Source organism: Hakea prostrata, chromosome 1 (genome assembly GCF_041222555.1).
Source record: "Hakea prostrata isolate BN-2017 chromosome 1, UWA_Hpros_2, whole genome shotgun sequence".
Taxonomy (NCBI): Eukaryota; Viridiplantae; Streptophyta; class Magnoliopsida; order Proteales; family Proteaceae; genus Hakea; species Hakea prostrata.
This window is the reverse complement of record NC_142600.1, coordinates 5451692-5473264: the sequence shown is the minus strand read 5'-3', so window position 1 is coordinate 5473264 and position 21573 is coordinate 5451692. Positions and strand designations below refer to the sequence as shown.

The following is a 21573-nucleotide window of genomic DNA, read 5'->3' as shown; positions in this document are numbered from 1 at the left end:
TCTACTGGGATCGATTGTACAATTTCTGGATGATTAAAAGCAGTGAGCATAAAAATGGTTAATTCAGCACCATTGACGAAGTTCACCACTAAGACATTTCAAATTGTGGGGGGACAAAATAAGATGGAAAGCTCTATAATGTGAACAAGGGCCCTCCCCCGGCCGAAACCCTGGTCTGAGCCCCAAGGGCCAGTCAAAATGGCACACCTCGGACTGGCCGAACCCCTACAGGGGCAATTTGGTCATTTTCCAGCCCTAATTAGTTACTTATTTTATTTTCAGAATCTTTGTTTCATTTTTCTGAGTCCAATTCTATTTTGAAGTCCTAGATTGAGTAGTTGTTTGAGTTCTAGTAACATAGGGACTCTTTTAAGTACGACTCTTTATGGATAATTGGGACTTTTATTTTAAGTCAACTTCTTTTATTTATAAAGGAAATCCTAGTAGAATTATTTTCAAAGTCCTAATTGAGTCTAAGTTAATTTCTCAGTTAGACTCAAAAATTTTCTTTCTAGATGTAAGGCTATATAAACAAGCCATCCTCTTCATTGTAAAATCAGTCTGCACTTAATAAAGATTGAAGAATTCTTATGGGAAACAGGTCGGGGTTCCCCCAGGAGGGCATGACCGAATTCTGAGCTTCTTGCCTTCAATTGCAGTATTTATCTTTAAGAACCAGCAGTCACCTTCTCTCAAGAGCAGCTCCTCCCAAGTAAGTCCAACACCCCAGCCCCTTCCCCTCCCCACCCCTCCCCTTCCCCTTCTTGTGTAGCCTAGGAAACCCATCCCCCACCATCGCAGCCCCTCAAATCCCCTCCCCTATCCCTTGTGATCCTTCCTAGGTCCTCTACCCACCCCTACAATCCTTCTAGACCACTCCCCCCACCCACCTAAAACTCTCCGGCACCCCCTGATGTGAACAAGGGCCCACCCTGGCCAAAAAGTGGCAGTGAGCCCTAAGGCCACTTCAAAGGTGGCGCACCTAGGGCTGGCTGAACCCTCAAAGGGGGGGAATCATGGTCAATCAGCCCTATTTAGTTGCTGGAATTTAATTTCAGAAGTTTATTCCTAATTTTCGAAGTCCATATCTGTTTAAAAGTCTTAGTTGAGTTGCTAGTTGAGTTCTTGACTCCTTAGAAGTCTTTCTTTAAAGTAGGACTCTTTACAAGGGCAGATTGATGCAATGATGAATTTGGTAACTCATGGAGGGAGCGATGACGCTCCTCTTGCAATAGAAGAGAATAAGCACAATTGATGTTAGGCAAGGGTTCCATTAAAAGGAGTTGACTCTGAACAAAAGAATAAGAATCATGAAGGCCTATTAAAAATTCAAGTAAGCGATCTTGTTGTTGAAGATCAGTGTGTTTTGACAAGAGACCACAAGTGCAGGGCGGCAACGAGTTGTATGAGTCGACTTCGTCCCAAAAACCCTTGAGAATAGTACAATAAGATGTCAAAGAAGAGGTTCCTTGACGATGATTAGAAATGCTATGCCGGATCTCAAAAATTTAAGCAAAACGATCATGAAGATCATCCCAAACCTGGTAGGCAGTAGAGATATAGAGAATGCTATAAGCAATATCAGGTGAGAGAGCATTTAGCAACCAAGAGAGGACCATGTTGTTGCATCATGTCCATGCTTGAAGCTCCAAAGAATCAGCGGCGGGTTTAGGTAAGGAGCCACCGATAAAGGCAAGCTTATGTTTAAACTCAACAGCCAATCGCATCGCACGATTCCAAGTGGGATAATTGTCGCCGCATAAGAACTGCGTGACAAGTACAGCACCAGGATTATCCGAATGATGTAGACAATATGGAGATGAACCATCAAAGTGGATGGAAACAGCATTATTGGAAGCAACAACAGTTGTAGCAAGAGGATAGAGAGTTGGATCCGTCATTGTAAAGGCAGCGGGAAAAAAACAACAATGAAGGGATCGTTTACTGCTCCTAAAAATAGAAATTAGCTTCACTTGAAAAGGTTTGGATTGTCCTAAACTGATACCATGTTAAGAAGATTTTGCGTAGAAGTGATTTTGTATTGCCTCTTCATGTGTATATATAATACAATCAAGTAAAGAATAAAATAAATGTGGCGTGTTGTTCATAAGGAAAGAAACTGTATGGGATAATACATAAAGGGAAAACATGTATGGGATGAGGATTTGAATTTCAATTCTATCATATATAGTTTGCAACAGTCATATTCTCCAAAGATCTCCAACGGTCATATTATCTCTAACATAATCTTCAAAGATCTCCAACGGTCATATTATGGCTAATACAAACCATCACCTAGGAGTTTGTCAAAAATCCATATCAATCCTAACTTGTCTCTAGGATCTTCCCATAATTTCCTTAGGAATCCATAAACATCCAAACCTCCCCATAAGCATAAAATTTTAGGATTATTAGTTGGAAGATTCTGCACAAACCCTTAATTTTAGGGAAATCATCCTAGAAACCCTAACCCTAAAATTGGGTTCACATGAACCCCCCCCCCCCCTTCTCTTTCTCTCCCAGCTCCCTCTCCCTCCCCTTTCTGACTTGTAGCAACCAGAAAAACAGAAAACAAAAAGAAAAAGAAAGAAAAGAAAGAGTTAACAAGATCTTCAAAACCCTACCCAAGATCCAGTCCCAAAACCCTAAAACTCTCTTTATCAATTGTTTCATCCAAGAATCATCCCCACAATCTTCCCTAAACCTTACCAAATCAATCCCAAATTATCCCACTCCATTTTATGTCAATCCTAGGGTATCTTTTGTCTCTCAAGATCATCCCATTTGAATTTAGTAAAACCCTAACTTTTCCCTAGCAACCCATATACCTTTCCATTAGTATTACTAGTTACCTTAGATCAACCCATTACAATTTTGGCGGTTATTTGCTGGAAGATTCTGGGCTAACCCTAAACTTTAGGGCAATATTTTGAAGAATCCTAACCCCAGAGTTGAGTTAGATCACTCTAGGAACAAGAGAATGGGAAAAGGTTGAAGTTATACTCAAAGTTTTACATAAAGGTTGATCAACATGTCTATTACTAGCTACTACGAATTAAATATTATAATCACTAAATTAAAAAAGGTATTACAATGCCTCTGAAGAGTTCAATCAAAAGGTTGAAGTTATATCAAAGTTCTAGAAGAAGCAGCTAAAGATGAATAGAAAGAGGAACCAGATGAAGATAAAAAGAGTTAAAAGGAAAACAAGACTGAATATATGAATTAAATGACCAAAGTAGAGGCATATCCCCTGGTTGAAGAGAAGCAAATCAAGATCCCTCTAAAGATCTGATGGAAATGATTTGGAGAATTATGACTTGAGTCACAAGCATAGTTCAAGTTTCAACCGAGATGGGCTGAAATTTCAGTTAAACCTCCATTTCCCAAGAAAATGAGATGAAACCATGGGTTAGTTTTAAGTCCCCATGTTTCAACAAATTTCAACGACATTTCAGAAATTTTGGTAGCTTCAACAATTTTCAGTAGTTTCAACCAGTATTGATGGTTTCAATCAGTTTTGACCAGCTCATCACATGTTGAATTTCACTCCATGAAAATCCCTAGTTTTGACATGGTTTCAACCCATCTCGGCCATATCTTGGTTTCTGGCTGGTCAAAACTAACCTCAAAACCAAGATCTTGATTCTTGGTCAAGGAAGAAAAAGAAAATTACAAGGACAACCTCAGAACAAAGCATCAATGCAAAGATATATAAAACGCACTTTAACCCCACGCTATAACACTCCCCCTCAAGTTCGTATATAGAAGTCACACATGTTAAAATTAAACAAAATATAATGGAAAACCTTACTACTACTTTGGGCAGACATAAGCTGACTGTTCACCAGATATTCACCAGATTGAACAAACAAAATGCAATTATGCAGGTGACCCTAGATCAGGTTTCTCTTTGATAAAATGAACATCAATATCCACATGTTTCGGTGTTTTACACTCAACTAGATTGTGGGAGATGCTAATAGCAGACTTACTATCTCAGTTCAGTGTCATGGGATAGGTAGGGATAATACCATAGCCCTGCAAAAGGTTTTTAAGCATGACAGTCACATATGCCATGTGGCATGGAACAGACTCTATTGTGACACTTGAACGAGTAAGAAGTAACCTTATCTTGTTTCTTACTACGCTAGGTCACTAGAGTTCCTCCAACCAAGGAACAACAGGTAAATGTCAACTTGCAGTCACACAGGGGACATGCTAATCAGCATCTGTGACGGTATGCATAGGAGTGTGAGTAGAAATAAAGATCCCCATGTAATATAATCCAAGGTTGACAGGAGATCAACTAGGAGCCAGTTCTTCCAAGATCCAAAATCAAAACCAACTCACAATCTATAACTTAAGAGTTAGGGTTTCTAGAGTTCAATAATTTAGGGAAGGGGCTCGGATCAAGTTCCTGATCATGGCAGAGGGTTATTCCAGGACAGAATTGATGGTTGGATTGTCAGGTCTGAGAATTAGGTCTTCTTGGGAGAGACTGGTAGGCACCAAATGTTTGTCTTGGAGAATGCTGCCCACATGGTCTCCTTCATTACCCCGTCTATGTCGTCAGTTCCAAGCATGATCACTACCCCCACCAGTTATATTTGGATCCTAAGGAAAACCTCTAAATTCAATCTCTCCTTCTCCTTCCAACTACTCACGTGGCCATCATAAATTATGTCTATAAATTCAAAGCAAAACTACACTTCTGGATTATTCCCCCCCCCCCACCCACACACACACACCAAGTTAAACATGTATCAGTAGGCACAATAAGAAGTCTTAGGGCAAAATCTTATGATTGGGCACCAAGTTGACCTGCAAAATGGACCAAATTTTGAGTCATTTGCAGAATTCCAGGTCAAACAAAATTCGGACACTTGTGTTCAACATGAGAAGTTGTACAATCTTGGGGAGGGGGGGAACTCATGAAATGAAAATAACATAATCCCATTGCAAAATTCTGGTTTCATCAGAACCCATAAACTCAAATCTGACTGACCTTTACGGAAGAATGGAATTGCTTGTACTTTTCTGTTCAATGATAAGTAACACTGAGCAATCTTAAAATGTAGGAAACCCTGGAATAAGTTTGATATAACATAAGTCCTTTGCAGCAATGAGTATCAACCTAAATAATGCAATAAAACCAACAAAAAAACACAGCAAAGACTGAAAGCCTCAAATGATGTAAGGAACAAGATTAATTTTTTTTGAAAAGAAAAAAAAGGAATCCAATCAATCAAAACACAAAAGAAAACAAACTACAACCTGATTACTTGAGAATTTAAGCTTACAAAATTACAAGATGAAAGTCCACATAAGAGATTTTCATGAGAAGGAATAAAATGACTTTATCAAGATTGATGAAGCTGGAAATGATTGCCCAACCTGGTGCAAAGGTTGGTGGGCCACAGTTGTAGCCTAAGTTCAAGGCATCAAACAGTCTCTCAGCAAAAATTACTGGGGGAAAGGTTGCATAGGAAAATTGCCCAAGGGCACTGCTTGTGCGGAAGCCTTCAACCCTTTGTTCAGGTTCTGGTTGTTGGCTGAACCATTCGTGCTTCTATCCCCATTAGTTTCTGCAATCATTGAGTATTAATTTTGAAAATTGCTTTTTTTAGATTTTTTTTTTTTTTACAAGTTAGATATTTTTATAAAAAAATGCATTCTCATAGAACCCCTATATAGAGGGGTAAGGAGAATGCATACAAGGAGGGCATCCCCTCTTAACCACTACCCAAATAGGAAAATAAGCTCAATTACATCCCTTACACATGTGCTGGCATGCTGCCGCATCCCATTGTATCAGATCAACTAGCTTTTTTAGGAAAAGCAACAGGATCCCCATCTCACTTGATGCTGCCCTCTCTGAATCTGTGTCATGCAATATGCTGGCTGGTTTAGTTCTCTCCATACATGGCTAAATTCCACCTGTGTCAGCAATCAGCATATCTACCTGTTACAAATTCTCCATTTTATAGCTTGACACTTCTAAGGCCCTTGGATAGACCCATTAAGCACATCTACTGCTAATTCAGAATCAGATCTGATGGATAGCTCCAAATATCCTGCTCGAGAGCACAGTTGAATCCCCCAATTATGGCTTCCAATTCCATTGGCAATACCGATAACTGTTCCCTTCTACCAGCATATGCTATAATAGGACAGCCAGATTATTCCTTAGAACCCCACCATATGAGATTGTTGAATTTACTAGAGCTCCATCAGAATGCAATGAGATAATACTTTTAGGAGGCCTAAAGCAGGAGCAAAGTGCTATACAACCAAACAGACTGAATATTCCACTTCTCAACTATATAAACAGCCCAGATAGTTCTCTCAGTAGCAATGCATAGAGTAGCACATGTTACCTTAACATAATCCATAATGGTTGTAATTACTTGCCATAGTTGTCACGGCGATGAGGCGATGAGGCAATGTGAGGCGATTTAGGCTAGTTGAGGCGATGAGTCGACAAGGCACCCTCCGAGGCACTTTGAGGGGGTCGAGGCGTTTCGAGGCATTTTAGGTGAAATTTTGGCTGTGATTCTAAATGAACATGTATTTTGGAAAAGAAAAAGATCATATCCGAGTCATCCTATATGGTATATATTGATGCATTCATCTGTCTTGATGATAATGGAGCTTCTATTCTTTTTTTATTTTGGCAAATGAACCTTCTATTCTGAAAAAGACGAAACAGTAATGAAGAAAATTGGTTTTTCAGCAAACAAGGTCCTAGGTAGAGATCATTAGGCTTCAACATGCTATTTTTTAAATTGGAATAGGTTACTAATTATGGATCATTAGGTTTTAATTGCCAATTGATTCTCTGCCTTCAATTTGGCATCATTGATTTGGTTTTTTTTAAATAATAAAAAAAAGGCGCTCACCTTAGGGTCCGAGGCTCCTAAGGCAACCGCCTTATGACCTCACAATAAGGCAACGGTTGCCTTACAGCCCTAGAGGGCGGCCAGATGCCTTAAAAACTATGTTACCTGCTCTGCTGTCCTGGTTTTATCCTTGATCCGATAATTCCTCTCAATGTAAAGGTGATGCACAGTCGCACATAATGCCAGCTTCATGATAACTCCATTCCTCCTTTTCCTCCATATAGTTCCTTACCAAGACAGCTGCATCAGACAACCTATTGCCCTTCTTTCATCAGTTACCATTTTAAAGATAGCTTTCCATGCCAAGGTGTTAAACTGACAACGAAAGAAAAAGTGGTTCCTACTTTCAACCCATGCACAAAAAATGACAATTAGATTGTACTGATATATTCCTTTTTAGCAGATTTCCCTAGTCGACAAGGCATCCCTAGAGCATCTAGGGATATTATGAGCAAACCACACCACCTTCCACCAATGCAAACTCACCTGTGCTTTCTAACGGATGACTTCCCAATCTGATTTGGCAGTTAAGCAAACTGGTGCCAATCCCTTTCAAAACCACCACGTCCACCTTACTGTGATCAATCCTTTCTGCAAGTGGTAACTCTTGCCATATAGCCAGAAAATTTGATGACCATCCTATACAGCATCTCCATACATTGTGACCTCTCATCCAATGGATTTTCTAAATCTGGTCCAAAATCAGTTCTCTTATTCTCTAAGTTTCTAGTCTGAGAGTTGCTATTTCTTCTGTTACTTTCAAAGATTATTCTGGTTTGGAACCCTACTCTCTGTGATCCCCATATTTTCATTGGAAAACCCTAGTCCCTTGGGTACTCAAAAGAACTAGATAAAGAAAGTTCATAACAGGAGTAAGTCCAGCTTTCATAAAATCAGATGCAGTGGAATGAACATAGTCCAAGGTATTCAGCCTATTTTCACATGAAAAAAAGGACAACTGCAGACCAAACCCTCATCTTCACATTGGCAACTTTATATTTTCCATTGGACCAAGTGATGAGCCCATTTATGTGTGAAATCTTAGGGCATGAAACATACATTTTAACATACTTAGAAATGAAGCTACTTAGGTATCTTTTTCTATAATTTGCAGGTAAAGGACAATGGATAGAAAAATGCTAAATGGAGGAAGACGACGATTTTATGATAAAGCCATCTACAACTAAGACGCCCAAGCTTTCGTGCACATCAACGACCTAAAACTGCAAAGAATAGTACAAGGGCAGAAATGTAATTTTCCAAAGTAGAAGTTTATCAGATGATATTGGATATTGGCCTCATCTCGTCCATAACGTAAAATGGTGCAACTTTAGTTCTTAGAGAAATTCAATCTGAGATCAAAATAGAGAAATAAAGCCAAAAAACCATTTCGGTCCAAGTTAGAATTATAACTTGTTTTAAGAAAGAAAAAAATTATTATTGTAATATTCTCTCTCCTCTCTTATCTCTGTCTTTACCCTTTACTACTTCTCTTTCTTTTTCCTCCTATTATTCAGTCCTAATCCTTAATTGATTAAAACCCCAGATCAAACCCCAAGTCTTTCTTCTATTTAAACCTCATACCACCCCTTTTAGTAATTCATAGTTCACTTCTCTTTATCATTTCTTTTACACTTTTCTCTCTAGTTTTCTATTGCTATTTTTATTTTCTTAGGCTTGATTTTTAGGAATTCAATCGATTGTAATTTTTGCTAATGGAATTAGCTTTCTATAGAGTTGTTCTTTTGCATTCAAGCAAAGTGTAACCCTTAGCTTTATCAATGCAAATTCAAAGTTTCTTTCAAGTACAAGATTTTCTTCATATGATTTATCTTTCTCAAAGTCTAGAAACTTTAAATTTGGTTTTGTTCAAATGTGGTTGTTAGGGTTGGTAGAATTTCACATCAAGCAAGTTTTGTTATTCAAGATTAAGAATCATCTTCTCCCCCCCCCCCTCTAATTCCTGCTTCTATCTATTTGTCATTCTTAATTTTTTTAATTTTTTTTAGACGTCATATTATTGCTTCCCCTTTCCCAATGGAACCTAATAAGACATGCCAACAGTCGTGCCTCTCTCTAGTTAGAGATGCAATTTATTTATTGGCCTTTGTTATTATTAAATTCTTTCTGTTTATTTATCATTATTGCTTCCTCTTCCCCAATGGATCCTAGTTAGAGATGCCTATAGTCGTGCCTCTCTCTAGTTAGAGATTCAATTTCTTTACCGTTCTTGGTTATTATTAAATTATTTCTGTCCAGTTATCATTATTGCTTCCTCTTCGGCCTTCCTCAATGGATGCTAATTAGAGATGCCTATAGTCGTGCCTCTCTCTAGTTAGATATCCAATTTATTTATTGTTCTTTATTATTATTAAATTCTTTCTATTCAGTTATTATTATTCCTTCCCCTCCCTAGCGGATCCTAATTAGGGATAGCTATAGTTGTGCCTCTCTATTTAGAGATCCAATTTTATTTATTGGTCGTTGCTATTATTAAATTATTTCTATTTAGTTATTATTATTGTTCCCCTTCCCCCAATGAATTCTAACTAGAGATGCCTATAGTCGTCCCTCTCTAATTTGAGACCCATTATTTTATTATTGTGTTTGTTTATCCTTGCTTTATTTTCTTTCTTAGATGATGAATAGCTAGGTTTTTCTTATTTTCATTCCAAATTCCAATTTCATAGTACGAATGTGTTAGGACCGTTAGTTTACTTTAACTAATTCACCCAAAAAAAAAATTCCATCTCAATCTAGTGTTACTTCAAGTGATTAAAATAAAATGCAATATCTCCCTGAGATCAACCAATTGGCTACACGATACAGTGCCCTTGTGGTTACTTCAAAATTTCACGAACAAGTTTTTGGCTCCGTTTTTGTATTGGCAACTTCAAATTTCCCATTGGAAGAAGAAACAGCCATTTTTAGCAATGATGAAGATGAGAGAACAAAAGAGAATAAAGCAACACTGTGTGTTGAAGTATACATAAATAGGAATTTTACTGTTCACGTGAACAGTAAAAACAGCTTTTACTGTTTACGTGAACAGTATTTTGCCGTTGTTTTGATTATATTTTCTATTTCTAATGTGGGAATCTTGCTACATAAGTTTTGGGAATTTTTTAGAAAGCATAGTTTCTATTTTGGTGGTAGTTTCTATTTTCAGAACTTTCTATTTAGGAGTTAGGAAGTTACTAAAACTGTAATATTTTGTTTCCTTCTTCTAGAGGGCAATTACTTGTCTCTCAAGTTGTATGAGATTCATTAGAAGCTATAAATAAAAGTTCTCTGTGATTCTAGACTCTTTAGCTAAGAATCGCAGGTCTTTTCTACTGGTTCTTCATCTCTCTTCTCTTCTTCTTCTTCTCTCTTTTCTCTGTTCAAGTTCAACTGCTATTTTGATTGTTTAAAGCTTGTTTTCTAACACTGTGGATGCAGCCTGGAAGACCTTTAGATTATTATTTAATTCAGTGAACTTTCCAGAGATTTCTTTGGTCCCAGTTACCTTTCCTTGACTGGTAAATTACAGGTCAGACATTTGCATAAAAGGTTTTTACATATTCTCTTTTTGCTTTTGTTTCTTAGGGCCACGTCGCAAAAGGTTACTGATGTAGTTCAAGGAAGAAAGATTTTCTGTTTTGAGGACATTTTGTTCTTTTGATCTTAACTTTATCTACACTACAACACTTTACAAGCTCAAAACTTATGTACAGATTTACAGTTATGGACAAATGAATAAGATTTTGTTCTTGCAAATTGAGACAAACAAATATCCATTGTCGTCAATATAATTAGTAAAAGCACTATCCTATTTCCAACAATAAATTATGAGAGCAGTGTCGACCCCGAATATGCCTAACCATGTTACCAATATGCAATCAAGTTGAGTTCATATATGCAATCCATGAGAAGTTCAAAGTTAACAATTCCCATAAATAATACAAATGTTCAGCAAAATGGTATTAGTATAATCTCATCTCACAGTACCACCACCACCACAAAATCTCCACCCAAAAAACAAGGGAAAAGAGAGAGAGAGAGAGAGAGAGAGAGAGAGAGAGAGAGAAAGAGGAAAAGGAAAGAGACATAGTAAATAATCACTTTGCTTCTACTTACAAGGTCATTCGCACCAGTTGCATCAAGCATGCAGTAATACTTCAAGGCAGATTCATACTGACCACAATCCATAAATGAATTGGCAACATCACTCATCAACTTAGGATGATCATCAGTAAGCTCCTCTTGTAAACCCCTGAAAAGAATCTAGAAAAAATTTAAAAATGTTCAGAAAAATGGTGGAAGTATTTTTTTTAACCCTATTATCAAGAACAAATCCAGTATGAATACATCGACAGCTATATGCAGAGACTTGATTAATTCTGAAATGCAGAGATACATGTCAATGCAACTACCATAAGCAAGAGGTATAGAATGCAAGAAGTCCATCATAAAACAACAAACTCAACCTTACTCCAGTTAAATGGGATCACAACATCAAACTGAACAAAACACAAGGTACAAAATGGGAAAACAGGGTTGAGCAATGAGATGAGACATGAGACAATATGCGAAATCAAGATATTGCAAAACCACATAAAGCCTCCCACATCCCCTGCTGTCTTCTTGATCCCCTCTCCCCATGTCTGATGCCTTCATCTGAAATTTTTGGTGTCTCATCTCCCAGGCTAATCAAGCAGCCATTAAACAATTAATTCGCTTCTCAAAAGCTTCTTCAATGCTCTCCTTCAAACTCAGGTCCTTCTCACCAATGCCCCTCGTATTCTATCCTAAATTGCCCCTTCTTGGTCCTTCCTTTACAATTACAACCACTTGTTCAACGGACACATTTTGTTTGTTTGGGAACCCTCCAAACTCTCTATCTCCCCATCTTGCTCATCCTCGCGATTTCTTTGTCTTCATCTTTCCCTACCCAACTTCCCATCTTTTTTCCACTTCTCAATCATCTATGCTCTCAACCAAGACCTTGAGTGCACCCCTCTCCAGACTGATCTTAACTTTATCTCCTCCATCACAAGTCCTTGCCTCCTTGAGGGATAGCTGGGGGTTTTAATGTAGCCCACTTCAGACAAAAAATCTGGTAGCAGTCCTCTTAACCTCTCCGTGGTCAAGGAATTTACTGAATGTCTTAAAGGCATTAGTGTAAATGTCTCTCCATTGGATTGCCACTTCCTTAACTTGGAACAACAGGTTATCTGGCCCTAACAAAATTTATAGGTTCCTTTTTAACAAAGCCTGGCTCTACTCCCTCCCCAACTCCAAAACAAAATTCCTCCTCTTAACCTCTCCGTGGTCAAGGAATTTACTGAATGTCTTAACTCTTAAAGGCATTAGTGTAAATGTCTCTCCATTGGATTGCCACTTCCTTAACTTGGAACAGCAGGTGATCTGGCCCTAACAAAATTTATAGGTTCCTTTTTAACAAAGCCTGGCTCTACTCCCTCCCCAATCCAAAACATAATTCCTTCTTCCTAATCTATCCAACCACTGCCCTTGCCCACTTCAGATCCTATCTTATTCGTTATTTGCACCAAACCTTTTGAATTCTTCGACATGTGGGTCTCTCATCTTAATTCTCCTCCACTGTCCATGATGCTTGGGACAAGCCCGTCCAATGTTTCTCCACGCCTCTCCTTGCTTATGCCTAAAGCTTCATAATACCAAGGCAGCCAGGAATTCCTCCTCTTTCAGCAATATCTACTCCCAAGTTTCAACCTGCCGCACTCATCTCTCATCTCTCTTTGATACAAAATTTGATATCCACAACCCTCTTCTTGCATGTGGAGGAAAAAAAAAAGATAACCCTCGCTGACTTTTTCTCCTTTTCCTATGAAGTAGAAACTTCCGTCCATCAAAAATCTCACATTAAAATTCTAATGCCTGGGAAATGGCAACTCCAAATCGGCATATTTTTCACCTCCTTGGAAGCTTGCTTCAAGGGTAAGTCCATCACTTTTCCCTTAGCTAAGACGACTCCTTTACACATCCACCCTGTATATCAAGCATAGAGCCGTCTCCTACTTCCAGTCTCTCTTCAACCCTTACTCCCCCTCCCTCCTTCCAACCTCATTACTTCATCCACTCGGCTCTTTGATTTTCCCTTAAAACCCATTGCCTCTGAGCAATCATTCTCTCTTACAAGGCTAATCACATTCCTGTCCCTAATATCTTCAATATGAGTTTTTCTCCCTTCAGACTAATCTTTCCACAACCCTCTTCCCACCCTTCCAACCTAATCATCAAATTTATCCCCTCTGCTCTCTGGTCTTCCCTTAGGCCAAATAAGGAAAACCCACCAAAAAGAAAAGAAAAAGAAGAAGAAGAAGAAAGGAGATGCATTAGGGAGGTGGGAAACGAAAAAGAAAAGTACGAGGAAAGAGGCACAGCCCAGCAAGTCAGGAGATCTCAGCTAAATGAGATCAGGACCATCAGGTAATGGGTCCTCACCTTCAAATAGACTGTGTCTAAAGTCAAACTTGGAACAAGACATAGAAGACTAGCATGTCCTTCTTTACAATTTCTCCTATGGTTATTTTAGGCCTGCCCCAAGCTCATTTTTCTTAATAAAGCTAAGAAGTGCAATAGTAGAAATGATTTGAGTGTGGGATTCAATGGATAAGCACTTGAGCTCAGTTACAAGTTGGATGCAACAAACCTCGGCCTTGTCCAAATTACCCAAATGAACTTCACAAATTCCAGCCTTGACATTTAGGTGTAATGGAAATTCCTCTGGAGAGTGGTAAGCTGAACGTGCATGCTCAATCTGCTGAAGAGCTTCAATGTGTGCATTATTTTTCATGAGTATGGAAACTAGAAGATCAACCACCTCCAAATCAGTTTGAGTTTGACAATCCTTCATGTGATCCTCCAGAGTTCGAACAGCTTGTTCATACTGACCGCATTTCTGGTACATCTGGAGAGAAGGGGAAAGAATACAAAGTCAAATCCTGTGGTTAGGTACATAAAATGCACCGGTTGAAAGTTGGAGCATCAATAATGGTGTTTCAGAATAAGTACGGAAGATAACAGCATAGTCAGCAATGAGATAGCGTTGTAATACTGTGTACAATTCATGAACTTTAAAACAGAACGATAGAAGCATAGTAGCACTAAATGAATATGTTTAACTCAATTGCATTCACTAGGATGACAAATCAGAACAATTCTGCTCCAATATTTTGACCATAAACAGCATTTTACTCATCTGTTATGGAAAATGAAACGTTCAGTTGGAGCTAATTTTGGCGGAGCATGTCTACTGCCCAGTTCATGCATTTGATAGAGGATCACAACTTGTTACTTGAGACATTGACTCCAGTATAGGTGAAGGTTTGAGTCCATAATGCCCCAAGTAACATGAAGTGCACCAAACCAGAATCATATCAGTGGTAGGCAGAGTCAAAATAGACAAAAAAATTGATGGTAATGAATAAAGATCAACCAAAGAAAATGATAACGAAACATCTCACGCCTTCCTCACCAACAGCAGCAAAGGCATGCTCACTCATCAAGCAAATACAGTTTGGTCCATTGATTCTGTATGGCTTGGCCTATTGACTCTGTACCAACTCTGAGATAGAATCAACTAGAAGAAAACAGTGAAAGAATTAACCACAGCAAATAGATCGAAACGTCTACTACACCTTCCTCTCCTACAAAACTAACCTCAAGCTTGGAAAGAGATCGTAACCTAAGAGGGGAAAATTTTGCAAGTTTATTAACCATTTTTTTGTTCCAGTTGAAAAACTGGTATTTAATGAAATAATCATATGTTTAAAACGGATGACAGTTGCAAAAGAACAATCTAGGATAGAAATTTCATATGCCAATTACCACCCCTAACTCTCCCATCCCTCTTTGTAGTCAGAGTTGGATTAGAATAAGGGGTTCATGTCTATCATAAGCTCCATGCCCACTGCCAACACCACGATTCATTTGAGTGTGAAAAGAATCTCAGGAAAAGAAACGACAAAACAGATCTCCACACTTCTAATCAATAATTTTTTAAGGAATGACCACTTTCCCAGGATCCAAACTTCTCCTGAACTAGTAAATGTTGAGAATCCAAAAACATATCACTCTAGCATGAACAGGTTTCCCTCTCCTAGCTTCTTAATTCCCAGCCTTAAAACTATTTCTCGCTCACAAACAAATCAGGGCAAGAATGTATCCCAATCAACACACAAGGACCAAAAATCAGTAATGCTCTAGCCCAATCAAACTTCACAATCAAAATGCATCCAATACAGGACCATACTGATGTTAGCATTCAACTCCTGTTACCAGTTCAAAAGGAACGGTGAAAATCCAGCGTTACCAGAAATGTATCACAATGGTCATGCTTTGAAGGCCTAAACCAATAAATTGATGCAAGCTTGCACCAAGATGCACAAACAACAAGGATAACAGGTAAAACTGATACATCAGTAGCCACAGATTGCATTGACAAAAATTGTCTACGATCATACAAAAAGGACACAGCGTATTGAGTATGGTACAAACAGAAACACACAACTCAAGCCCATACACATATTCCGGAAAAGAGCCAAATGAAATAAAATACAAAACCTTTGCAGCCATCTTGCGTGCTTCAACTTTCCCAGGATCTAGCTTTAATATTTGCTCATATGATTCTGCAGCTTTTTGATAATCCCCAAGCTCAATATGTAGCAATGCACGATGAAACCTAAGATCAATATCCCCTGGATTTGCTGTTATAGCTTTCGAGAGGCAGTACCTGGCCTGACCAGTATTCCCTTGATCTCTGCAACAGAATAATGCCTACAACACTCAGGAAGAAATGCCACTTTTCCCCAACACAAACAGAAGCAGTGTTCTTTTACTCAACAATATACAGGAAAACAACATATTATCTTATCTTAGGAAGTTAAAAGTGAGAACTTATCTTAGGAAGTTAAAAATGAGAACTTACTAAACATCTAAGACAATTTTTAGCATGAATGAGGCAAGTCAAATTAATACTCACATGGACCTGGTGAAAAGCAGTTTCCAGATAGAGGGATCCTTTGGTGACAAATGTGCAAGAATCATGTAAAAGTTCAATGCTTTCTTTCCATCACCAATTGCGTCGTGAACAAGGGCAAGTATATGGTATGAATCAGGCAAATTTGGTGCCAGCCGAATAACCTCTTTGAGTACGCTAATGGCCTAGAGCACAAAGAAATCAGTACAAGTTACTCTCCAACTGCATGAGGCACCTTCATGTCAATACCATTGGCACTGAAAATGCCAATATAAGTACAGGTTTTAGATCAACACAACTACAATAGGTGGACAAGGAAATGTCAAGCCAAAACTCAATCAGAACATTAAGTTGAACAAGATTCAATAACAAGCTTGGGAAAAGAGACAGTTCATGGTGTCCTTTGAATATAGAATAAAAATAAATTAGGATCAATTATGTTGCCAAATTCAGATCAAGTCAGAAACAACCAAGTCCCAGCCTGGAGGAAACCAAACCAGGTTGGGATTGGATATGTCGAAGTCTGTACAACCCTGGTAGGCTGAGGATCAGCTTCATATTTGGCACCATCATTTTAGGTTATAAACGGCACAATTATCCAAAAATAATTTTCCATGGATTAAGAAGGTTTGCAATAAAGAACCAGGTAATTATACAAATTCTTTATCTGTGACTGTAAGCTTGGCACACGAAAAAAGAAAAGAGGTGGGTGGTTTGTAGTTGCTTCTAACTCAACTTAGCCTCATCCAAACCATATATAAGTTCAACCGCATCAACTGAGGAATCATGCGGTCAATTCATCCACATATGCTCTGTTTAGATCAGTGATGCTCACTGTAAGAGACGCACCACATCAGTGCCCAGTCACAATGACACATTGGCAGAGATTTCTGCAACACTGACAGGGAAAGAAGCAGATGACTAGCATGAATGAGCCAGCTTCAACACCACCTAGACTCAACATCATAGACAGACTTACACTGACCTCAACATAAAAGGAGGAGCCTGGTCTATCTATTTGTACGCATTGGCTTAACTCACTCCTAACCTCCCGTCACAAGGCGGTTAGCAAGAGGAAGAGTCTTTGTCTTTCCTTATGTGCCGGACTTATTATGATTGGGGGGAGCTCGACTTTGCAGAGGGATTCAAAGAAATGAAGTTTCTATCCCTCCCCAGAGGCAGAAACAAAGGTAACTAGAGCGGATCGCGACAATGGATCAACCCGATTTCCAAGCTAAATGAAAAAAAGAAAAATTCAAACTTGGAAAGACAGATCTCGCTCGGCAGACAATTTGCAGCAGCGGAGGTACTCAAGGGCGTGCAGCAGTTTTGCCACTGTTAAGTGCCTGGGATTGGCAAGTTCATCCGTGTAGCTCGGCACACCAGAAAGAGGTGGCAGCTGCATTATCATGGTGGTTGGAGGTCTAGCCTAAGAGTGACGACTATAATAACATGTAGGAAACATGATTCAAGAACTAGCCAAAATCTCAGTAATATCTCAGATTGTTGATATAGTTAAAACTCAAAACCCAAAACTGCAGTAACTCAAGCAAGATACCAAAATCCTGGTGGCAAACCATGGTATACAAACACTAATGCATGCCAGCAAGCAGGATAAGACACCTGATTATACCTATGCAGACATGGGCAACACATATTTATGCCGAATACCACTCATATTTAACTTACTCAAGAAATTATTTAAAAGAACGCAAAACCCCTAGCTTGAATCCAATAAAATTAGTCAAAAAATCAAATTCTACAAGGGAAAAAAATTCACACAATAGGTGCTAAATATCGCTCATATTTAACTTACTCAAGAAATCATTCAAAACAACGCAAAACCCCTAGTTTGAATCCAATAAAATAAGTCAAAAAATCAAATTCTACAGGGGAAAAAATTCACATAATTCAGGAAGAGATGAAAAAAGATTGGATTTTCAAGAACAGGTGTAACTTGCAGTTATATGATATTGGCATATTTATCAAACTTAAAAATTTATATATCTTAATATGGTAAATCAAGAAAGCGGTTAACTATTCATTTGTTTTGATGTTTAAAAAGATCTTCCAATTAGAACATTTGCAATGAATGAATTTATTTTTTTCCCCTAATATGTCTACACAAATAAATATTTTACCATATTTTTTGGTTTCTAACAATGTATTAACCTTAATAAAATTTATGAAATTTTTTAATTTGATAAAATCCCTACATTAGAATGTTGAAAATTGTACCTATGGTCAAAAATTCAATTTTCTTGAATTGGGGGTTGACTTCATCTCCTTTTAGAATTTGAGTTGTTTTAACTACTTTTATTGGATTCAGATAGAAGGATACTTGCTTACTTATGAATAATATTGTTTTGTAAATGAAATACAAACTCAATTACTCAACTGGACTAAGGCATAAATGTATTTCCTAGTTTCTAGAATAGATTAAATGTCAGTCCTAGCTTCCCTCTATGCCATACTCCTATATTGAATTTGGTTTTTTCAACATCTGATAGTGCCAATGTATTCAAAAGGCCCAAAATAACCTATCTAGCAAGTTTCGGATCCATCCATTATCCAAGAGCCACCGAGATGGTCAACAAAAAATCGGCAAGATCTTGCCAAAATCTCAGTCGAAGACCAAGTTCTTAACCATGCTTGGAAAATAGGAAATTAAATAGGAAAAGTCTAAAACTACAGATGTAGTGAGAAGAAGACATGCATAGCTCAGGAGTAGGATCTTGTATTTTGAACAAGGCTAGGTGATGAAATAGGATCATGCAGCTGACCCAATTTAGCTGGGATAAGGCTCAGTTGAATTGTATCCTCATCAAGTATCAGACAACTGAATAAGGTTAAAATCTGGCAGCGATTGCAACAGTAAAAGTGCAGCAGTTTCTTTCCATGTATAGGATTCACAGTTTCTCCACCGACCCCACCTCCAATTGTTCAGTACAGGGATTACCAAGTAGTGTAACTCTACTCCACACCACAGAACAGTGTCAAATACAACAATTGAATCAGAATGAACAGCAGAATTACGAAGCAGGTCAAAGGCCAAATGAGAAACACATGAAAGACTTGTTTGAAGCATTCTGAAGTAACTGTGGTTATCTCCTCATCATCAAACTGAACTGTTGAAAAGAAGCTACAGAGGACTACCAGCTTTCAACAATGGTAGGAAGTTATTAAGTTGGTTTTGACTGCGCATGATCAACAGAATCACTTTTTGAAGACTAAACCTGCTGATGATTTTTCATGGGATATTATTGATGCACAAATCTAAGGATAGCTGCTGAATTCTACAAAAGACTACATTTTTGAATTGGTGACTCACTGATAGTATCAATGAACTATGAGAATATATTAATGTTTCATATTCATGATAGAAAAACCTTTCTTGTATTAGTGGTTGTAATCATAGTTACGCCTTGACGTCCAGGTACTTTGTTGTCACCTTGGCCACCTAGGCAATGTCTTGTCATCTTACTAGTGTCACCTCAGGATTTCCCCTCCCACCCCCACCCCCCCACCCCCAATTGCCTTTGATCACTTAGCATAATTGTCAAAGTGCAATTTATAGGGACCTAAGTGGTTGTCTCCTTACCATAGAGCACCTCGCACTGGTTTAGTTGGTAACAGACCAGGTTATGGCATTTACTTGTGCCAAATATCATAGTTTATGATATTTCATTTACTTAAGCTATTAATAAGAAACCCATTTGATCCAAAAAAAAAAGTGAAAACAGCTAAAACATAAATTCCAAAGATAGAAAAAGTCAATCCCCAGGTATGGTGTATTTCTGTTGAAAAAGCGTGGGGAAGGGGAATCTACACTAAAAAAGTCTTGCCTTGGACCCTCGGTAGGCACCATACCATCTAGCGCTTTCACTGCCCAAAGTGCTTTGGATGACAACTATGCTGCCTAGACACCATGACAGCTACAGTTGTAATTTGCTAGGAAGGACCAAGAGGGGAAAGCAAAGCAGCAATCTGAAGGGCACTACCAAGCTAACTTGAGTTTCTAAGAGAGCATACAAAGAGGCCTTAGTAGATTTACAAGGATTCCCCTAATCCTAAAGTGATTGCCACAAAACAAATGAACATTGACATTCCCCTTTTTGGAGCTGAACTGTTTTATAAATGTGATCAAATTTCAAGCTGGCTATCTTTAGGGCATGAGTATTAGTTCTGGCTTGATAACCACATAAATAAATGATTGGGCTGGCAAAGTGGCAACAACTTTATGGCTCTAATGGTTTTTTGAGCATGGGCCCAACAATCAAGGAAGCCCACTGGGCAATTTGTGAAAAAGAATTTTGGCCAAGCAAAAAGAAACCTGCTCTCACTGAAGATTAGAACAGCGAGGGTGGATCAGGTAAACCCAACCTACAGAGTTGCATATCCAGCGGCTTTGGATCTACCAATGGCACGGCAAAACTTGCAAGTCTGATGTTGTGCCTAACTTTAAGATAGCACTTGTCCCAAAATCTTGACTGATCCTACCCCCACTTATCATGCATGTAGCTGCACAAATGATAGATACACGGTGCAAAATGCTAAGGAAATCAATATATGACAGAAAATTAGGAAATCTGAGTATATATGGAGCAGATAAACAATCAAGAAAAGCAACTGAAGGCAAGGAACTATCATGGTAGGCAATTCTTTCATAACAACACCAGAACCAAGATTCTGCAAACTGGTGTTGGCCGAAATTCTCTGGGTTGCTGGTGGGGCCATAGGACACTGGCAAGACCTTAGGGACCTCATTAGGTGGTCCTGGAAACAGCTTACATCACACCCATCTCTTGATCTGCACAAGTAATACTACAGAATCAGAGAATAATTGGTGAGACATCTACTAAAAAGCTTCTTAAGCCCTAAATCCCACATTATCATGAGCTTAAATGGAATATTTGTTGCCTGAAGAGTCAAAATGGAAAAAGAAGACACATCTTCAAATACATCCACAACCTCCCTTTCATGGCTGAATTAAGACTTAAGGCGGCCCCTAGTTTTCTTTCTTTTTTTTCTCCCTTCCAGCTTATTTTCTGTCTTTGGTATCTCCTAATTTTAGACAAATGCGCAGTATCTAATCATTAAAACAAATAACAAAAAACCAAAAGAAAACGAAAACTACAATAGCAAATAGCAAAATTGGAATAAGAACAACAAACCATGCAACGTCAACCATCATAGTTTGACTAGGACAGAGCCATGAGCAACCAGAAGCAAAATGGGAAACTAATAGTTGAACATCTTACCTCTTCATAACGCCCAAATGCAAAATGAAGATTAGCATTTCCAAGTTTCCTAGTGACTTCGGGACTAGGCTTATTTTTTGATCCCTTCTGCCTTCCCCTTTTCTTAGGCTGCATAAATCAAAGTTAGCCTTCATGTTCCAAGCACAGATAACATTTGGAACATGTCATACATGGTACATCTTCTGTTAAACAGTCAAAAAAATTGAAGATTTACTTTTGCAAATTGTTAAAGTAAGTACTTTCTAAGAAAAATAGAAAAAATAATAATAATAACACTGAAGCCAATGGAAGCACTAAAATAAAAAAAGAAAACATATAAAGACCAAGGAATCACAACTTCTCTTAGCTGAAAAAACAAATACCATTTCCTTTTCTCTCTTTTTTTCTTTTTTCCCCCGGTGTATTA

The 21573-nt window shown here is 38.3% G+C and overlaps 1 protein-coding gene across 1 annotated transcript in view; it reads right to left on the bottom strand.

Moving 5' to 3' along the window:
• The window catches only part of LOC149026921 (tetratricopeptide repeat (TPR)-containing protein), a 38382-nt gene that overhangs the window by 13119 nt on the left and 3690 nt on the right, over positions 1 to 21573 (bottom strand). The window contains 6 exon segments of the mRNA XM_089157348.1: positions 5009 to 5087; positions 11022 to 11168; positions 13579 to 13836; positions 15492 to 15687; positions 15910 to 16091; positions 21168 to 21275. Of these exon segments, the coding sequence (XP_089013474.1) occupies positions 5009 to 5087; positions 11022 to 11168; positions 13579 to 13836; positions 15492 to 15687; positions 15910 to 16091; positions 21168 to 21275 (970 nt within the window).